Source organism: Gadus morhua, chromosome 5, assembly GCF_902167405.1.
Source record: "Gadus morhua chromosome 5, gadMor3.0, whole genome shotgun sequence".
NCBI classification, from domain to species: domain Eukaryota; kingdom Metazoa; phylum Chordata; class Actinopteri; order Gadiformes; family Gadidae; genus Gadus; species Gadus morhua.
This window is the reverse complement of record NC_044052.1, coordinates 19,535,398-19,554,746: the sequence shown is the minus strand read 5'-3', so window position 1 is coordinate 19,554,746 and position 19,349 is coordinate 19,535,398. Positions and strand designations below refer to the sequence as shown.

Sequence of the window (19,349 nt, the reverse complement as noted above, 5' to 3'; positions counted from 1 at the left end):
CCCTCTGGACAGAGGTCATGGAGTCCCACTGGGGGGTCCCCACAGTGCCCCCCCATCCACCTCCAACGGCTCCCATTAAGGTCCTGTAGCACCTCCTCCACCTCCTCCTCCTCCTCCTCCTCCTCCTCCTCCTCCTCCTCCTCCTCCTCACCCCCAGTCCCTCTAGCCCCCGCTCCTCTCAGAGCTCCTCAGACCCTACTCCCCCTCCCAGAATCTCCGTTCCTCAGACCACGGACTGCTTTACCCCCCCACCCCCCCACCCCGCACCCCGGGTTAGCGACTGACAGAGCCTTTAGGGTGGCTAACCCCCACTCTGTGGAACTCGAGATCCTCAACGCTGGATCCATCTGCGTTTCACAAGCTGCCCACTTACTGGGCCTGGACTTCGGAACATGATCATTTATTTATTCGTTTATTTATTGTTTTGATTGTTTCAAAATATAATCTTTCACGTTGTTTTGTTCTTTGTCACCTACAGTTAAAGCAGCTTGAGTCCTGATGAAATTAACGACTTTCTTCTTATTATTAATCAAGTCAAGCCAGCTATTTATTTAATAAAAGCTGAAGATAGTGGAGTTCATGGAATCAGTCTTTATTGCAATGGCGTTGGTTGGACACAAGATGACGCCATTGAGCTATTATGGAGAAATGCACACGCACTGCTTTCACAGGAACCTCCAGAGACTCCTTTGAAAACCTCAGCCCTATATTTCCACTGACTTTCTGCCACTCAAGAGACACAGGTGTACCTCAGCTAAAAATGGACATCATTTGAGTCGCTACAGTTCACTGCTCACATACTGCGTCTTTGGTTTAGTTGCTGTGATCATGACTGGACGCCTGGCCACACCACCTGACAGCGACTAGCTCACTCACCAGCACATCAACCTCAACACCCTGGTCACTCATTTTATATGTTCCATTTACTCAAAATCTAACAATGACTGCCCAACTAAGATATTACTACTGTTGGTTTAAGAAAAAAACAAATACTCTTGTTGAGCTGGTCATAGAAAAGTATTTTATTGTATCTTCTTTTGACATTTTCTCCCCATTGTAATCTCTCCTTACTTGTCCTACCTACCTATCATCCCATTTAAGTTGATCAACAAAGTTTGGGTTCCCATTTTATCACAGTTTAGTACTGCTGTTCTTTAATAACGAGGCATATATCGTAAAAGCACATATTTTTCACATGGCAACCGTTGTCATGTAACCATTTGTCATTATTTTAGTGACTTGAGTGAGGCAGTGTAATCGTGACTGTGCCTGCCTTAGGTTGTCCCAATGTTTAAGGGGGGATCTTACCCGTCATTGACTAACCAGCCTTCCATACTCGCCTATTACAGGTTGCCAAATAGATGCAAAGGCTGCCATGTGCATTGAGGAAATAGAATAATTGTTATTTTCCTAGATTTGTCTACATGTGTACCAATGAGTGGAGTTGGTGAAGCAGCTGCAGAAGTGGCTCATGAGTTAGGCCTAAGAGGGCACATGTTGCCTGCTTTTCTGTAGACACTGTAATACTAAATTAAATATGTTCCCCTCAACTGGCAAATGAGAAATACAAAACGAGGCAACTTACTGGTAGCTGGTGGTGGTGGTGGTGGTGGTGGTGAGGTTCACCGGAGTCAGGAGAGACCATGGCAGCAGTGTAGCTTGATGCCCGTCGTCCTGCAGTCAGACGTAGGCTTGGTTTGCGGCCTTGGGCAGCTGTCATACCAAGAGGTGTGGGGGGACCCTCTGTCCGTTCCTCCTCCTCCCTCCCTCCCTGCTCCCCGACACTGGTTTGCATTAAAATGTTGTAGTATGAGTTTATGTGAATATGAATACAGATGAATACAGAAGAAATTAAAATATATGTCCTTTCCTTGTAAATCATGCTTGGTACACAAATATATATGAAATAAACAAATGACACTACATTGTCAAATGCTCAGAATCCAATATGAACTGTATTTTGTATTGCGTGGCATGGAGGTGCAAAGCGGGAATTAATGACTATATGTGCATGTGTGCAGGTGTGTGTGTGTGTCTTCTTATGTCATAAGAAGTAGGTGTATCAGAATGGGAAGACAACTTCAATAAAAACAGCTGAAAACAAAGCGGTATGAAACTAAAACTGTGACTCTGAAGAAAGTTTAAATTATATCGAAATTCCGTTTAGATATTATGGTCAAGGTCATCAGCACTGATGCAGAGTCAGAACATATATCCACTGGGCCTGGCCTCACCTCCTCCACCCACTGCATAGCCCAGATTATAGCAAGCAGCTCTGTGGTATAAACTGAAACCCCCTCAGACAGTCGCTGATACCTGCTCACATCCAAATCTGGGACGCAAAAAGCAAACCCAGACTTCCCAGTTCTTGGGTCTTGGGCCCCATCCGTGTAAATTTGAATGTACTGCCCCCAAGTGTTATTTAACCTTTCCCTTACAATGCCCCCAAATGTTGCAGTTCTCTCATACGCCAAAACACTCAGATCTATCTCTGGCACCGGTAGAATCCATGGTGGTATTGCTGGCCAGTGAACTATAGGGGCCACCCCCTCCTCCCCAAACTCCATCCTCCCCATCTCCTCATTAACTTTAAAAATGAAACACTCCCTTTTCACTCTTGCTCCTCCCCGCTCCCATGCACCTTCCAAAGCCAGATGCCCCACATTCTCCCCTCGATGTCCCCTTCATTTACAGATATACTGCATTGCCAGCTTGGACCTTCTGATACCCAATGGGGTCTCCCCCATCTCTACAAGCAAAGCTGCGATTGGGGTGGAACGGAAGGCCCCACAGACAACTCTCAGTGCCTTTGCCTGCACTACATCAAGTCTCTTGAGAATTGTTTTTTGCTGCCGTCCCATAACACAAACACCCATAATCTATCCTCGATCTGACCATTGCCCTGTAAATCATTATGTGTATCCTGGCCAGCACCCCACAAACTTCCTGATGGGGGCCGCATGACATTTATAACTTTTTCACACTTGCTCACAATGCTATCTACATGCTTTTTAAAGGTCAATCTTTCATCACAAACTACTCCCAATAATTTCAACTCTTTTAACCTCTCTACTGCTTGCCCATACATTAATAAACCTTGACACACAGTTTTCTTATTGCCAAATACAACATATTTTTTTTTTTTCCGTTGATATCTTAAAACCCCACCTGCTTCCCCAGTCCATTATTTTATTTAATGCCTCCTGTATTTTCTCTGTTATGTGTTTGATGTTCCTGCCTCTTTTCCACACTGCTCCGTCGTCTGCAAACAATGAGAAACCAAACCCTGATCCAATGTCTTTAAAAATGTCGTTCACCATTACATTAAATAAAACCGGACTTATTACACTTCCTTGTGGTGTTCCATTCTCAACGCATGTGCCATTCGACATCGCCTCCCCTACCCTTACCTGAATTACCCTGTTCTTTAAAAAGTCCTGTACCCAGTTCAGCATACGCCCTCGAATCCCTGCGTCGTACAGCTTAATGATGAGCCCCTCCTTCCACAACATGTCACAAGCCTTTTCGATATCCAAAAACACTGCAGCTACTCCCTCTTTATTAACCATGGCTTTCTTTACATCCGAATCCAGGGAGATCACAGAATCCATGGTACTTCTTCCTCTGCAAAACCCACTTTGCATCAGCGTGAACCGCCCCTCCTTCTCCAGTTTGTATACTAACCTATCCCGTCACCATTCTTTCCATTATTTTACACATCACTGCTGTTAGTGCAATGGGTCTATATGACCCTGGATGCTCTGCTTCCTTCCCTGGCTTTAACATTGGGACCACCACTGCCTGTTTCCAGGCTAATGGAAGCCTTCCTTCCTTCCAAACAGTATTCATAAGTGCTAACATTTCTTCCACCACCAGATCACCTATTCTTTTAAATATCTCATAGCTTATGCCGTCCTTCCCTGGTGCTGTTTTCCCCCCTTTATTTATGGCTCTGCGTAGCTCTTCAATTGAAAAGTACAAATTAACACAATCAGCATTATCGTCATTCACCCCAAGTTTAAAAATATGTTGTCTTAGCGTCTCATTCCTCTTTCCAATACCTTCCTCCCCAATGTTTGCTCCCCTATGTACATCCTTAAACTTACTCTCACACATTTCTGCTTTCTCTATATCACTCTTTGCTATAACTCCCTTTTCCTCCAATACTGGCATTCTCCTTTTCCTTACCACTCCTGACATACGATGAACTGCTGCCCATATGTCTCCAACTGATGTATCCACGCCCAATTCTCCACAATAACCTCTCCAACACTCTTTTTTTGTAACCTTAATTACTCTTCTTGCCTTAGCCCTCAGCCTTTTGTACTCTTGCATTATTCTCTGTTGGGCACTTTCTCAATAGTCTATATGCACAGTTTCTATCCCTAACTGCTTTATCACAAGCCCTATTCCACCATGGCACACTTACTCTAGTTTTAGGGGTTTTCTTTAAAGGGATGCACTCATATGCACTACTTAATATCATTGCACATAAACTACTGTTCCTCTCATCTATCGATCCCTCTCCATTCACACTATCGAGGCCACTATCACATTTACTAGAGAACTTCTCCCAGTCTGCCTTTCCATAGTTAAAATATGTTGGTCTAGTCTGATCATCAGTTAGCAAAGTTTTCCCAAACTTCAAAAGTATTGGAAAGTGATCACTACCCATTGAGCACCTGTCCATAGTGTCCCATTCTCCTACTCTTGCGTGTTCACTGGATGCTAGTGCTAAATCTGTGCATGAACCTACCCCTGTCTTAATTTCAAACCTAGTTGGCCTGCCATCATTCATACATACTAACCCATGTTTGTCCATAAAATCCTCCACTGTGCTCCCATTTGTATCTTTCATTCTGCTTCCCCACAAAGGATTATGTGCATTAAAGTCACCTAGCCAAATAATCGGTGCCCTTATCTGTTCCATAATCTCCTCCAAATCGATTATGTCGACTGGCAAGCAGGGATTATAAAAGTTAACTATATTTACCCACTTGTTATTTTCCCACACCTTTACCACCACACACTCTAGAGAAGACTTAATTTGCACCCTCTGGTACTTCACATCAAACCTTACAAACGTTGCACACCCTCCTCCTGCTTTCCCACTTCGGTCCTGTCTAATACTTTCATACCCTGGCACGACAAAGTCCAAACAAGGTTTGAGCCAAGTTTCCTGAATACACAGTAAAGCTGGTTTATACTCTCCATTAAAAACATCCACAAATCTTTTAAACTCTTGGCCATTTGCGATTAGGCTCCTTGCGTTCCATTGCATCAAATAAAACATCAATAGATTAAGTATCCTCATATTCAGTCATGTCCATTTCCCCTCCTTTACCATTTCCCTCACTCCTGCCTTTGCCCCTCCCTTCTCTCTCCCTCCCTCTCTCCTGCACCTCAAGCTTCTGCCTCATGAATGTATGGAACTCCTCTGGGCCCATTTCTACCTCCTCAAGAAACCTTTCGGCCGCCTCCACCACAATTTTAATAGCGTCAGACCTTTTGGTTATATTTCTTGCTGCCCACACCACATCTACCATGAAAGCAAGGAGTGACTGTTTTCCCTCTATCCGCATTGCATCTCCTTCTCCTGGCCGCTGGTGAGCACTAGTCCCCACTGGGCTGGTAGCGTCCCCCCGTGCCTTTTACTTTTCTCACTGGCCGCGTCTGCTTTCATCCCTGCAGCTTTATAGCAATCCACGTGATTGCTGAGGGTCTGCAGGTGTGTCTGATCAGTCCGATGGGGAGGGTGGTACCTGGGACAGCACACCAAACAGCAGGGGATCATTTCTTCCTGACTCTGGTGAACAAGTGTCTTGTGTTGGCGTATCTGTATAGCGGCAAGCAGGTGACCCACATGCACCTCGGCACCTCGTAATGCAGAGCTGGTTATAGAGATCCTGTGTCTAAGCAGTGAAGGGGCACCAAACAGTAATGCTAAATTAAATATGTTCCCCTCAATTGGCAAATGAGAAACACAAAACAAGGCAACTATCTGGTGGTGGTGGTGGTGGTGGTGAGGTTCACCGGAGTCAGGAGAGACCATGGCAGCAGTGTAGCTTGATGCCCGTCGTCCTGCAGTCAGACGTAGGCTTGGTTTGCGGCCTTGGGCAGCTGTCATACCAAGAGGTGTGGGGGGACCCTCTGTCCGTTCCTCCCTCCCTCCCTGCCCCTCTTGACAGAGGGGCAGCCTGACCAGGTTGTACGGCCAGGATGGACAGAGGCTCCCCGACACTGGTTTGCATTAAAATGTTGTAGTACGAGTTTATGTGAATATGAATACAGATGAATATAGAAGAAATTAAAATATATGTCCTTTCCTTGTAAATCATGCTTGGTACACAAATATATATGAAATAAATGAATGACACTACATTGTCAAATTTTCAGAATCCAATATGAACTGTATTTTGTATTGCGTGGCATGGAGGTGCAAAGCGGGAATTAATGACTATATGTGCATGTGTGCAGGTGTCTGTGTGTGTGTCTTCTCATGTCATAAGAAGTAGGTATATCAGAATGGGAAGACAACTTCAATAAAAACAGCTGAAAACGAAGCGGTATGAAACTAAAACTGACTCTGAAGAAAGTTTAAATGATATCGAAATTCCGTTTAGATATTATGGAAGATTCAAGTGTGTAGATTTGTTAAATGGTTTGAACGAAGATAAACGGTTGAAAATTGATTTATTTACAACTGTGGTGTGTGTGGGTGTGTGTGTGGGACGGCTGGTTTACCCTGTGTGCTTTGATTACTGATTCTCCACAGGTGTGAGCCTGTCTCAGCCCCAGAGTCCAATCAGCCTGACTCAGGCCAGGTGAGGCCTACAAATTTCTGGGCACAATAATCTCCTCCTCTCTGAAATGGTAAGATAACATAACTGCTATTATTTAAAAAGCCCACCAGAGGCTCTTTTTCCTCCGCCAACTAAAGAAGTTTAGGGTGGCCTGTAAGGGGATGCGACAGTTCTACCGAGCCACCTTTGAGAGCGTCCTTACGTTCTCAATCACAGTCTGGTACGGCAACTCTACTGTCCAGCAGAGGTACTGTCCAACCTGCTAACTCCCTCTTCCATTCCCTCCCATCAGGTAGGAGGTTGAGGGCCATCCACACTGAAACCTCCCGCTTCCTCAACAGCACATACTGCAGAACCATTACACCTCTTAACAACTCTACATCCCTACACCAGTATACCAGGAATGCAGACTCACCCAGTGGCCCTGTATAGTATAATACGCACAGATTTCTTCTCTGTTTTTATATACTGGGAGTTTACTTAACTATGTACTTATTTATTGGACCGTATGCAGATTTGCACATGACTTGATCCATGCCAATTTGCACATGACTTGCACCTATAAGCACCTGCCACTTTAATCAAACATACAGCAATTACCCTGGCATGTCAGCCCGGTGTAAGAGAGCTATATGTCTTATGTGAGGGGATGTCCCATTTTCTTTTATCTGCCTATATGTTGTATCTGAGGGTATTTTGTGTGGGTCTTTGTTATGTACTATCATGAACTCACAAAAAGAAATCCCTAGCAACCTGTACAGAGTTGTAGGGCAATAAAGTACTGAATCTGAATCAGTCTTTATTGCAATGGCGTTGGTTGGACACTAGATGGCGCCATTGGGCAGGTATGGAGACATGCACACACGCCGCTTTCAGTGGAATCTCCAGAGACTCTTCTGAAAGTCTCAGCACTACATTTACTCTGACTTTCTGTCTCTAAAGAGACACAGGTGCACATCTGCTGAACTAAACTGGACATCATTTGAATAGCCACAGCTCACTGCTCACAGAATACGTTTAAAGAAACACATATTTTAGCGATGTCGGTTTGGTCGTTGACTCAAAGACAGACATTATGAATATGTTACTGTTTTCCCCACTCAGCCTGCTAGGGTTCCTATGTCTTGGTGAGGGATACTGAATTTATTTTGAGGCGTAATTTTCTATCTTTCTGAGATCGTATCTGCAGAAACCTGGACATATCTCTGAACTACTATTATATGAAGTGACAGAAAGTCAGTCTGACACGTGGGTCATTTCAGCAGCAGTGGCTCTATGACTGACACTGCTCCACTGAATACACACTGAACACACTTTACAAGGAAATCCACACAACCAACACTTTGCTCATTCAGAGACATACATCATAGCCTCCCCCCGTGGGGAAATTTGTTTGATGAAGATGGCAGAGGTTTTATATGCTCATTAGAAGCCACATTAATTCGAAAATACAGAAGATAAACGATAGTCCCGTAAATGATGACAAGGAAGAATTTATTCTTTATATCTTTATTAATTGTTCAACATGTGACCAACACAAGCAACGGGTAAAAATCTGAAGGCATAACGTAAATGAATCAGACATGTTATATTAATGTAAATCATCAAAAGCTGCGGGGCCACCTGAGACAGAGATTCATAGAGCAGACGTGTCAGAGGAGATCTGTATCCTCCAGTACCTCCATGCTGGAGCCTCTCTACTCTGAACACTCTCCAGGATTCAGGGTTTGAGTGACAGGCTGCGTCTGGCCATTCTTACTGGCCTCACAGCTCACTGAGCCCGCCTTCCTCCACTGGTCTGCAGGGAGGGTCAAGGTGCTGGTCCAGCTGTAGTGGCCATCTTTCCCCTGGACCCCCAGGCTATCTGACACCCCCCCAGACCTGCTGCTGCCCCCCACCTTCCAGCCAAGCTTCCAGTCTGAGGGGAAGCCCCCACTGGCCACACACACTAGTGTAGCACTGCCCTGCTCCAGCTCCACTCTGGAGGGAGGGAGGACGCTCAGCGTGGGCTGCACCACTCCCACTGGAAGAGAGAGAGAGGAGTGGACAACAGGCTCAGTTAACATCAGCCTCATAGGAGCACAGAGGGAAGGGACAGCTTCCTGTTCACCAGCAGTTGGTGACATTAAAGAGGAAGGAAACCATTGTGTTTAAAATCTCGTCATTAAAACGGTAACAACATGTTTATATTTAAAATGATTGAACTTAAAAAAAAATAAATTGTGTGAATTTCTTCAAACTTAAATGTGACTGATTTGCCAATTCAATAAATGAATAATGCCACAGCAATAACGAGGTCTTTCATGAAATACATTATATTGTAGAACATATGCAACGTATGCAGTGTATTTTAAAAGACAGAACTCTGTACCACAATATATTTACACTTTGTCCTCAGCTTATCTTTAACGACCAGAAATGTAAAATATAGAAAGTTCCAAAAGATAAGATTATCACGCTTAATTATATTTAGAGAAAGTTAAATATGCCAGGCAAAGAAAAGTGTCCTTGTACTTACAGTCAACGATGAGTTTGGTGCCTCCACCAAAAGTCCACCACAGTGATACAAACTCATTAAGAGGCTGTACAAAAACCTCCCGCACATTAAAGACTCATCTCACTGACACACAAACACTGGCTTCTCACTAAAATTTATGAATTTGTCGATATTTGATTCATTGGAAATATTACAATTAATATACATGAATTGTATGAATGTTTAGTAATTTAATGAAATGTACTCATTCATTTATTTATTACATTTTTAAAGGCTCACTTACAAACGGTTTATTGTTTTAAAAAAAGTCTATTAATTTGACTTAGTAAAAAACCTTCAAGCCAATGTTATAATCATGCATTTATTATACAGAACAACATGTTTTTATCTATTATTCTGGGTTCAGGTAATAATGTAACGACAATTTCTTTCAAACAAATGGAAAGTTAAAGGATTTTATACAAACCAAGATCAATTCAACCAGATAAAATGTTATGCAATATAAATTCCAATAGTTTCCATTAAATCTGAATACGTATTCCAAAAGTGTGAACGTAGAAGAGATACAGCGGTCCTCCCAGAACGTCTGCAGTCACTCTCACCCCCCGTCTGATGAGTGGAAACAGGTCATTTCCATATAGAGGAAGCTTTGCATGCTCAGCTGAAACTGGGGTTCTGAGAGGGTTTAAAGTCCTCTGAGTTCAACACTGCAGGACTCGGAGCTGTCACTCAACACCCCAGAAACCGTGGCAACCATGAATCACCTCACCCTCCTTTTCTGGACAGTGGTCTGTGGATCCTTAACAGGTTGGTTCATTCCACTCAGTCTAAATGTGGACCACCCTTCTCTGTTTGCTGGTGTTTTCTATTGGATAACTCAATGTTTGGTTTGTTTGTTTTCTACAGGAACCAGCAGTCAGGTGACTGTGACTCAGACACCAGTAGTGTCCTTTACTCCAGGATCCACAGTCACTCTGACCTGTAAAACCAACACAGCGGTTCATGGCAATAACCACATATTCTGGTACCAACAGAAACCCGGAGAAGCCCCCAAGTTCATCATAAAATATATAAACCAACTTGTATCACCAACACCAGCTCGGTTTAGTGGCAGTGGAAGCAGCACTGACTTCTCTCTGACCATCAACGGCGCCCAGCGTGAAGATGCAGCAGTTTATCACTGTCAGAGTCAACACTATCCTAACAGTGTCTATGTGTTCACACAGTGATTGAGAGCCGTACAAAAACCTCCCTCAGTCACACTGCGTAGACACTGAGCTGTTACAGCAGGAACCTGCTGCAGCTGCTGAGGGGGAAGAGACTCTGACACAGAGCGCTGAGCACAGAGCTGGCTCTAACCAGGGGCCTCAACCAAGAGCCAGCATTAGATTCCTCAGCATTATTAAATATACAAGTACTAAACTACAAGATATTACATACAACTACTACCTCAACTACCACGTATTACATACAACTACCTCAACTACAAGATATTGGAAAAAACTACTTCCTCAACTACCACATATTACGTACAACTACTACCCTGACTACAACATAGTAGCCTACCTACATACAACTACTACCTTAACTAAAACATATTAGATAAAACTACTACCTCAACTACCACATATTACGTACAACTACTACCTTAACTAGAACATATTATTTACAACTACTGCTTTGCTGGTCTCCTCCGACACCAACACAGCTACGATGTTGTAAAGCCCTTCATTTGAGAGTTGTCACGACGATACAAGCTGAGCAGGAGGTGAACGCAGACGTGACAGAGCTCTGCCAAGAGTGTGTGTGTGTGTGTGTGTGTGTGTGTGTGTGTGTGTGTGTGTGTGTGTGTGTGTGTGTGTGTGTGTGTGTGTGATCCCCAGCCGAAGTCAACTCCCCCCACAAGAATATAAATAAATAATAATAAGCATACCCAACAGTTAACCAAACTCTGACCGGGGTTACCAAACCACACGTAGAACAATAATAAATGCTGGTAGACCGGTAAGTCTTACATCTGTCATAATGAAAATCTTTGAAAAAATCAAATGTGATCATCTGTCCAAAGCTGTTGGTCTAGACCCCTTTCAGTTTGCATATAGGACAAATAGGTCTGTTTAGGACGCCGTTTCACTTGGTATCCACTCTATTCTGCAACATCTCGAGTCTGCAGGCAACTACACAAAGGTACTTTTTATAGACTTCAGCTCTGCTTTTAACACGATTTTACCGCGCAAACTTTTCTATAAACTCCGAAACATGGGTTTCCAGAACTCCTTATGTCGCTGGATTTTAGATTTCCTGTACAGCAAAGAACACAAGTTGTCAAAATCAATAACAAGTTGTCACAGGCCAAACACATTAGCACTGGTGCACCCCAGGAGTGTGTATTATCACCTCTGTTATATTCTCTGTACTAATGAGTGCATATCACACAGTGACTCAGTGAAAATGCTTACATTTGCTGATGATACAACCTTGATAGGGCTGATTTCAGGGGATGATGACAGTGCCTACAGAAATGAGGTCCTTTCCCTAACTGAATGCTGTTCCCACCACAACCTAGAGCTAAACATTGCAAAAACGAAGGAGCTGGTGGTGGACTTCCGAAGGAAGAGGAAGTAGACCCCGCCTCTGTCCATCAATGCGGCGGTGGTGGAACGGGTAGACAGCTTCAAATTTCTGGGCACAATAATCTCCTCCTCTCTGAAATGGGAAGATAACATAACTGCTATTATTAAAAAAGCCCACCAGAGGCTCTTTTCCCTCCGCCAACTAAACAAGTTTAGGGTGGCCTGTAAGGGGATGCAACAGTTCTACCGAGCCACCTTTGAGAGCGTCCTTACGTTCTCAGTTACAGTCTGGTATGGCAACTCTACTGTCCAGCAGAGGTACTGTCCAACCTGCTAACTCCCTCTTCAATCCCCTCCCATCAGGTAGGAGGTTGAGGGCCATCCACACTGAAACCTCCCGCTTACTCAACAGCACATACTGCAGAACCATTACATCTATTAACAACTCTACATCCCTACACCAGTATACCAGGAATGCAGACTCACCCAGTGGCCCTGTATAGTATAATACGCACAGATTACTACTCTGTTTTTATATACTGGGAGTTTACTTAACTATGTACTTATTTATTGGACCTTATGCAGATTTGCACATGACTTGATCCATGCCAATTTGCACATCACTTGCACCTATAAGCACCTGCCACTTTAATCAAACATACAGCAATTACCCTGGCCTGTCAGCCAGGTGTAAGAGAGCTATATGTCTTATGTGAGGGGATGTCCCATTTTCTTTAATCTGCCTATATGTTGTATCTAAGGGTATTTTGTGTGGGTCTTTGTTATGTACTGTCATGATCTCACAAAAAAAAGCCTAGTAAGCAACTTGTACAGAGTTGTAGGGCAATAAAGTATTGAATCTGAATCTGAATCAGTCTTTATTGCAATGGCGTTGGTTGGGCGCTAGAGGGCGCCATTGAGCTGGTATGGAGACATGCACACAGGCTGCTTTTCCCCTGGAATCTCCAGAGACTCTTCTGAAAGTCTCAGCCCTAAATTTACTTTGACTTTCTGTCACTCAAGAGACACAGTTGCACATCTGCTGAACTAAACTGGACATCATTTGAATAGCCACAGCTCACTGCTCACAGAATACGTTTAAAGAAACACATATTTTAGCGTTGTCGGTTTGGTCATTAACTCATACACAGACATTATTAATATGAAACTGTTTCCACCACTCAGCATGCTAGGGTTCTTATGTCCTGAGATCCAGAGATACTGAATGTCTTTTGAGACGTAATTTTACAAGTTTCTGAGTTTGTATCTGAATAAACCTGGACATTTGTCTGAACTACTATTATATGAAGTGACAGAAAGTCAGTCTGACACACATGGGTCATTTCAGCAGCAGTGGCTCTATGACTGACACAGGTCCTCTGGATACAGTGAACACTCTTTCCAAGGATATCCCCACAACCTATACTTTGCTCCTTCAGAGATACACACCATAGCCTTAACCCCTCTTTCAAAATGGTGGGGAAATATGTTTGATAAGGATGGCAGAGGTTTTATGTGCTCATTAGAATCCACATTAATTTGGAAATACGAAAGATAAATAATAGCAAATGATGACAAGAAAGGATTTATTCTTTACATCTTTATTAAATGTTCAACATGTGACCAACACAAGCAAGGGGTAAAATCCAGAGAGCTTCATGTTATTGATTTGAAGACATGTTATATTAATGTAATTTATCATAGCTACAGTGCCACCTTGGACAGAGAGACAGAAAGCAGACGTGTCAGAGGAGATCTGTATCCTCCAGTACCTCCATGCTGGAGCCTCTCTACTCTGAACACTCTCCAGGATTCAGGGTTTGAGTGACAGGCTGCGTCTGGCCATTCTTACTGGCCTCACAGCTCACTGAGCCCGCCTTCCTCCACTGGTCTGCAGGGAGGGTCAAGCTGCTGCTCCAGCTGTAGTGGCCATCTTTCCCCAGGACCCCCAGGCTATCTGACACCCCCCCAGACCTGCTGCTGCCCCCCACCTTCCAGCCAAGCTTCCAGTCTGAGGGGAAGCCCCCACTGGCCACACACACTAGTGTAGCACTGCCCTGCTCCAGCTCCACTCTGGAGGGAGGGAGGACGCTCAGCGTGGGCTGCACCACTCCCACTGGAAGAGAGAGAGAGGAGTGGACAACAGGCTAAGTTAACATCAGCCTCATAGGAGCACAGAGGGAAGGGACAGCTTCCTGTTCACCAGCAGTTGGTGACATTAAAGAGGAGGGGAACCATTGTGTTTAAAATCTCTTCATTAAAACGGTAACAACATGTTTATATTTAAAATGATTGTACTTCAAAATTTAGCATTATATTGGTTTAACATTAATCGACTTTACCCAAGTTTGAATTTCTTCAAACTTAAATATGACTAATTTGACAATTAAATAAATGAACAATGCCACAGCAATAATGAGGTTTTTCATAAAAAAATAAACATATCTAACATATGCAGTGTATTTTAAAAGTCAGATCTCTGTACCACAATATATTTACACTTTGTCCTCAGCTTATCTTTAAAAAAACGACAAGAAATTAAAAATATAGAAAATTCCAAAACATAAGATTATCACCCTTAATTATATTTAGAGAAAGTTAAATATGCCAGGCAAAGAAAAGTGTCCTTGTACTTACAGTCAACGATGAGTTTGGTGCCTCCACCAAAAGTGACCCACAGTGATACAAACTCATTAAGAGGCTGTACAAAAACCTCCCGCACATTAAAGACTCATCTCACTGACGCACAAACACTGGCTTTTCAGTAAAATGGATGAATTAGTCAATATTTGATTCATTGGAAATATTATAATTAATATATAGTAATTTTATGAATGTATAGTAATTTAATGAAATACATTCATCATTCATTTATTGTCATAACATTTTTAAAGGCTCTTTTACAAAAGGTTTATTGTTTTAAAACATGTCTATTAATTTGACTTCATAAAAAACCTTCAAGCCAATGTTATACTCATGCATTATTATGTACAGAACAATATGTTTTTATCTATTATTCTGGGTTCAGGTAATAATGTAACGACAATTTATTTCAAACAAATAGAAAGTTAAAGGATTTCATACAAACCAGGATTGGCTTCAACCAGATAAAATGTTATGCATTTTAAATTCCAATAGTTTCCATTAAATCTGAATTTGTATTCCAATGGTGTGTGTAGAAGAGATACAGCGGTCCCCCCAGAACGTCTGCAGTCACTCTCACCCCCAGTCTGATGAGTGGAAACAGGTCATTTCCATATAGAGGAAGCTTTGCATGCTCAGCTGAAACTGGGGTTCTGAGAGGGTTTAAAGTCCTCTGAGTTCAACACTGCAGGACTCAGAGCTGTCACTCAACACCCCAGAAACCGTGGCAACCATGAATCACCTCACCCTCCTTTTCTGGACAGTGGTCTGTGGATCCTTAACAGGTTGGTTCATTCCACTCAGTCAAAATGTGGACCACCCTTCTCTGTTTGCTTGTGTTTTCTATTGGATAACTCAATGTTTGGTTTGTTTGTTTTCTACAGGAACCAGCAGTCAGGTGACTGTGACTCAGACACCAGTAGTGTCCTTTACTCCAGGATCCACAGTCACTCTGACCTGTAAAACAAACTCAGCGGTTCATGGCAATACCTATTTATTCTGGTACCAACAGAAACCTGGAGAAGAACACAAGCTCATCATGAAATTAGTAAACCAACTTGTATCACCAACACCAGCTCGGTTTAGTGGCAGTGGAAGCAGCACTGACTTCTCTCTGACCATCAACGGCGCCCAGCGTGAAGATGCAGCAGTTTATCTCTGTCAGAGTTACATTAATCCCTATGTGTTCACACAGTGATTGAGAGCCGTACAAAAACCTCCCTCAGTCACACTGCGTAGACACTGAGCTGTTACAGCAGGAACCTGCTGCAGCTGCTGAGGGGGAAGAGACTCTGACACAGAGCGCTGAGCACAGAGCTGGCTCTAACCAGGGGCCTCAACCAAGAGCCAGCATTAGATTCCTCAGCATTATTAAACATACAAGTACTACCTCAACTACCACGTATGACATAAAACTTCTACCTCAACTACAAGATATTACGTACAAGTACTTCATAAAATACAATATTTTGCATGCAACTAAACTTTCAACATATTGAATACAACTACAACCTGAACTTCAACATAATACATCACCCCCCCCCCAGTCCCTATGCATGCCGGCCAATCTCTTGCCAACCTCCCCCCCATCCACCTCCACCGGCCCCCACTCAGGTCCTGTAGCACCTCCTCCTCCTCCTCCTCCTCCTCCTCCTCCTCCCCCTCCTACTACCTGAAGATAGTGGAGTTCATGGAATCTGCCTTTATTGTAAACGCGTTGGTCGGACCCTAGAGAGCGACATTGAGCTAGTATGGAGAAATGAACGCATACTGCTTTCACTGGAATCTCCAGAGACTCCTTTGAAAACCTCCGCCCTACAATTCCACTGACTTTCTGCCACTCATCAGACACAGGTGCACATCAGCTAAAAATGGATATCATTTGAATAGCTACAGTTCACTGGTCACAGAATACGTTTAATGAAACACATATCTTTTCGATGTCGGTTTGTTCTTTGACTCATATACAGACAATATGAACATGCTCCTGTTTCCACCACTCAACATGCTAGGGTTCTTATATTTTGGTGGGAGAAACTGAATGTCTATTAAGACGTACCTCTACACGATTCTAAGTTGGTATCTGCAGAAACCTGGACATCTCTCTGAACTACTATTATATGAAGTGACATAAAGTCAGTCTGACACACATGGGTCATTTCAGCAGCAGGGGCTCTATGACCGACACTGGTCCGCTGAATACGCTGAACACACTTTACAAGGAAATCCACACAACCAACACTTTGCTCATTCAGAGATACACACCATAGCTTTAAGCCTTCATTCATAATGGTGGTGAAATTTGTTTAATGAAGATAGCAGAGGTTTTACATGCTCTTTAGAAGCAGCATTCAATTTAAAATACAGAAGATAAATGATAATTAATGACAATGAAGAATTTATTCTTTAAATCTTTATTAAATGTTCAACATGTGACCAACACAATCAAGGGTTAAAATCTAAAGAGCATCATGTTAATGAATCAAATACATGTTATATCAATGTAAATCAACAGAAGCTGCGGTGCCACCTGAGACAGAGAGACATAAAGCAGACGTGTCAGAGGAGATCTGTATCCTCCAGTACCTCCATGCTGGAGCCTCTCTACTCTGAACACTCTCCAGGATTCAGGGTTTGAGTGACAGGCTGCGTCTGGCCATTCTTACTGGCCTCACAGCTCACTGAGCCCGCCTTCCTCCACTGGTCTGGAGGGAGGGTCAAGGCGCTGCTCCAGCTGTAGTGGCCGTCTTTCCCCAGGACCCCCAGGCTATCTGACACCCCCCCAGACCTGCTGCTGCCCCCCACCTTCCAGCCAAGCTTCCAGTCTGAGGGGAAGCCCCCACTGGCCACACACACTAGTGTAGCACTGCCCTGCTCCAGCTCCACTCTGGAGGGAGGGAGGACGCTCAGCGTGGGCTGCACCACTCCCACTGGAAGAGAGAGAGAGGAGTGGACAACAGGCTCAGTTAACATCAGCCCTCATAGGAGCACAGAGGGAAGGGACGGCTTCCTGTTCACCAGCAGTTGGTGACATTAAAGAGGAAGGAAACCATTATGTTTAAAATCTCTTCATTAAAACGGTAACAACATGTTTATATTTAAAATGATTGAACTTCAAAATTTAGCATTTTATTGGGTTAACATTAATCGACAAGTGTGAATTTCTTCAAACTTAAATTTGACTGATTTGCCATTTCAATAAATGAATAATGCCACAGCAATAATGAGGTCTTTCATGAAATACATCATATTGTAGAACATATCTAACATATGCAGTGTATTTTAAAAGTCAGAACTCTGTACCACAATATATTTACACTTTGTCCTCAGCTTATCTTTAAAAAAACGACAAGAAATTAAAAATATAGAAAATTCCAAAACACAAGATTATCACCCTTAATTATATTTAGAGAAAGTTAAATATGCCAGGCAAAGAAAAGTGTCCTTGTACTTACAGTCAACGATGAGTTTGGTGCCTCCACCAAAAGTGTACCACAGTGCTACAAACTCATTAAGAGGCTGTACAAAAACCTCCCGCACACTAAAGACTCATCTCACTGACACACAAACACTGGCTTTTCACTAGAATGGATGAATAAGTCGATATTTGCTTCACTGGAAATATTATAATCAATATGCATTAATTGTTTGAATAGATTTAATGAAATACATTTAGTAATTTATTTTCATTTACAAAAGGTTTATTGTTTGACCAAAGTCTAATTATTTGACCAAATAAAAAACCTTCAAGCCAATGTTATAATCATGCATTTATTACAAACAGAACAATATGTTTTTATCCATTATTCTGGTTTTAGGTAATAATATCTCTCAATTAGAAAGTCAAAGGATTTCATACAAACCAAGATCGACCTCAACCAGATAAAATGTTATACATTATAAATTCCAATAGTTTCTTGTAAATCTGAAGTTGTATTCCAAAAGTGTGAATGTAGAAGAGATACAGCGGTCCTCCCAGAATGTCTGCAGTCACTCTCACCCCCAGTCTGATGAGTGGAAACAGGTCATTTCCATATTGAGGAAGCTTTGCATGCTCAGCTGAAACTGGGGTTCTGAGAGGGTTTAAAGTCCTCTGAGTTCAACACTGCAGGACTCAGAGCTGTCACTCAACACCCCAGAAACCGTGGCAACCATGAATCACCTCACCCTCCTTTTCTGGACAGTGGTCTGTGGATCCTTAACAGGTTGGTTCATTCCACTCAGTCAAAATGTGGACCACCCTTCTCTGTTTGCTTGTGTTTTCTATTGGATAACTCAATGTTTGGTTTGTTTGTTTCCTACAGGAACCAGCAGTCAGGTGACTGTGACTCAGACACCAGTAGTGTCCGTTGCTCCAGGATCCACGGTCACTCTGACCTGTAAAACCAACACAGCGGTTTTCAACAATGATTATATATTCTGGTATCAACAGAAGCCTGGAGAAGAACCCAAGCTCATCATAAAATTAGTAAACCAACTTGTATCACCAACACCAGCTCGGTTTAGTGGCAGTGGAAGCAGCACTGCCTTCTCTCTGACCATCACCGGCGCCCAGCGTGAAGATGCAGCAGTTTATCACTGTCAGAGTCTCCACTGGCCTGGCAGCGTTCGGATGTTCACACAGTGATTGAGAGCCGTACAAAAACCTCCCTCAGTCACACTGCGTAGACACTGAGCTGTTACAGCAGGAACCTGCTGCAGCTGCTGAGGGGGAAGAGACTCTGACACAGAGCGCTGAGCACAGAGCTGGCTCTAACCAGGGGCCTCAACCAAGAGCCAGCATTAGATTCCTCAGCATTATTAAATATACAACTACTGCCTCACCACTAACAC

The 19,349-nt window shown here is 43.1% G+C and overlaps 1 long non-coding RNA gene and 1 gene segment (V, D, J or C); one reads left to right on the top strand and one right to left on the bottom strand.

The window, feature by feature from the left end:
* Positions 1-13,458: 13,458 nt before the first annotated feature.
* Positions 13,459-14,544, bottom strand: LOC115543495 (immunoglobulin kappa constant-like; the record flags this gene model as incomplete). The annotated part of the segment is given in 2 exon segments: positions 13,459-13,989; positions 14,511-14,544. Coding segments are annotated over 2 exon segments (360 nt in total), but the record flags the coding sequence as incomplete, so codon positions are not given.
* Positions 14,545-15,237: 693 nt separating this feature from the next.
* LOC115543511 (uncharacterized) lies at positions 15,238-18,896 on the top strand. The gene is made up of 2 exons (XR_003976706.1): positions 15,238-15,301; positions 18,821-18,896. It is a non-coding gene; the product is annotated as an uncharacterized LOC115543511 (long non-coding RNA).
* The last annotated feature ends 453 nt before the right edge of the window (positions 18,897-19,349 follow it).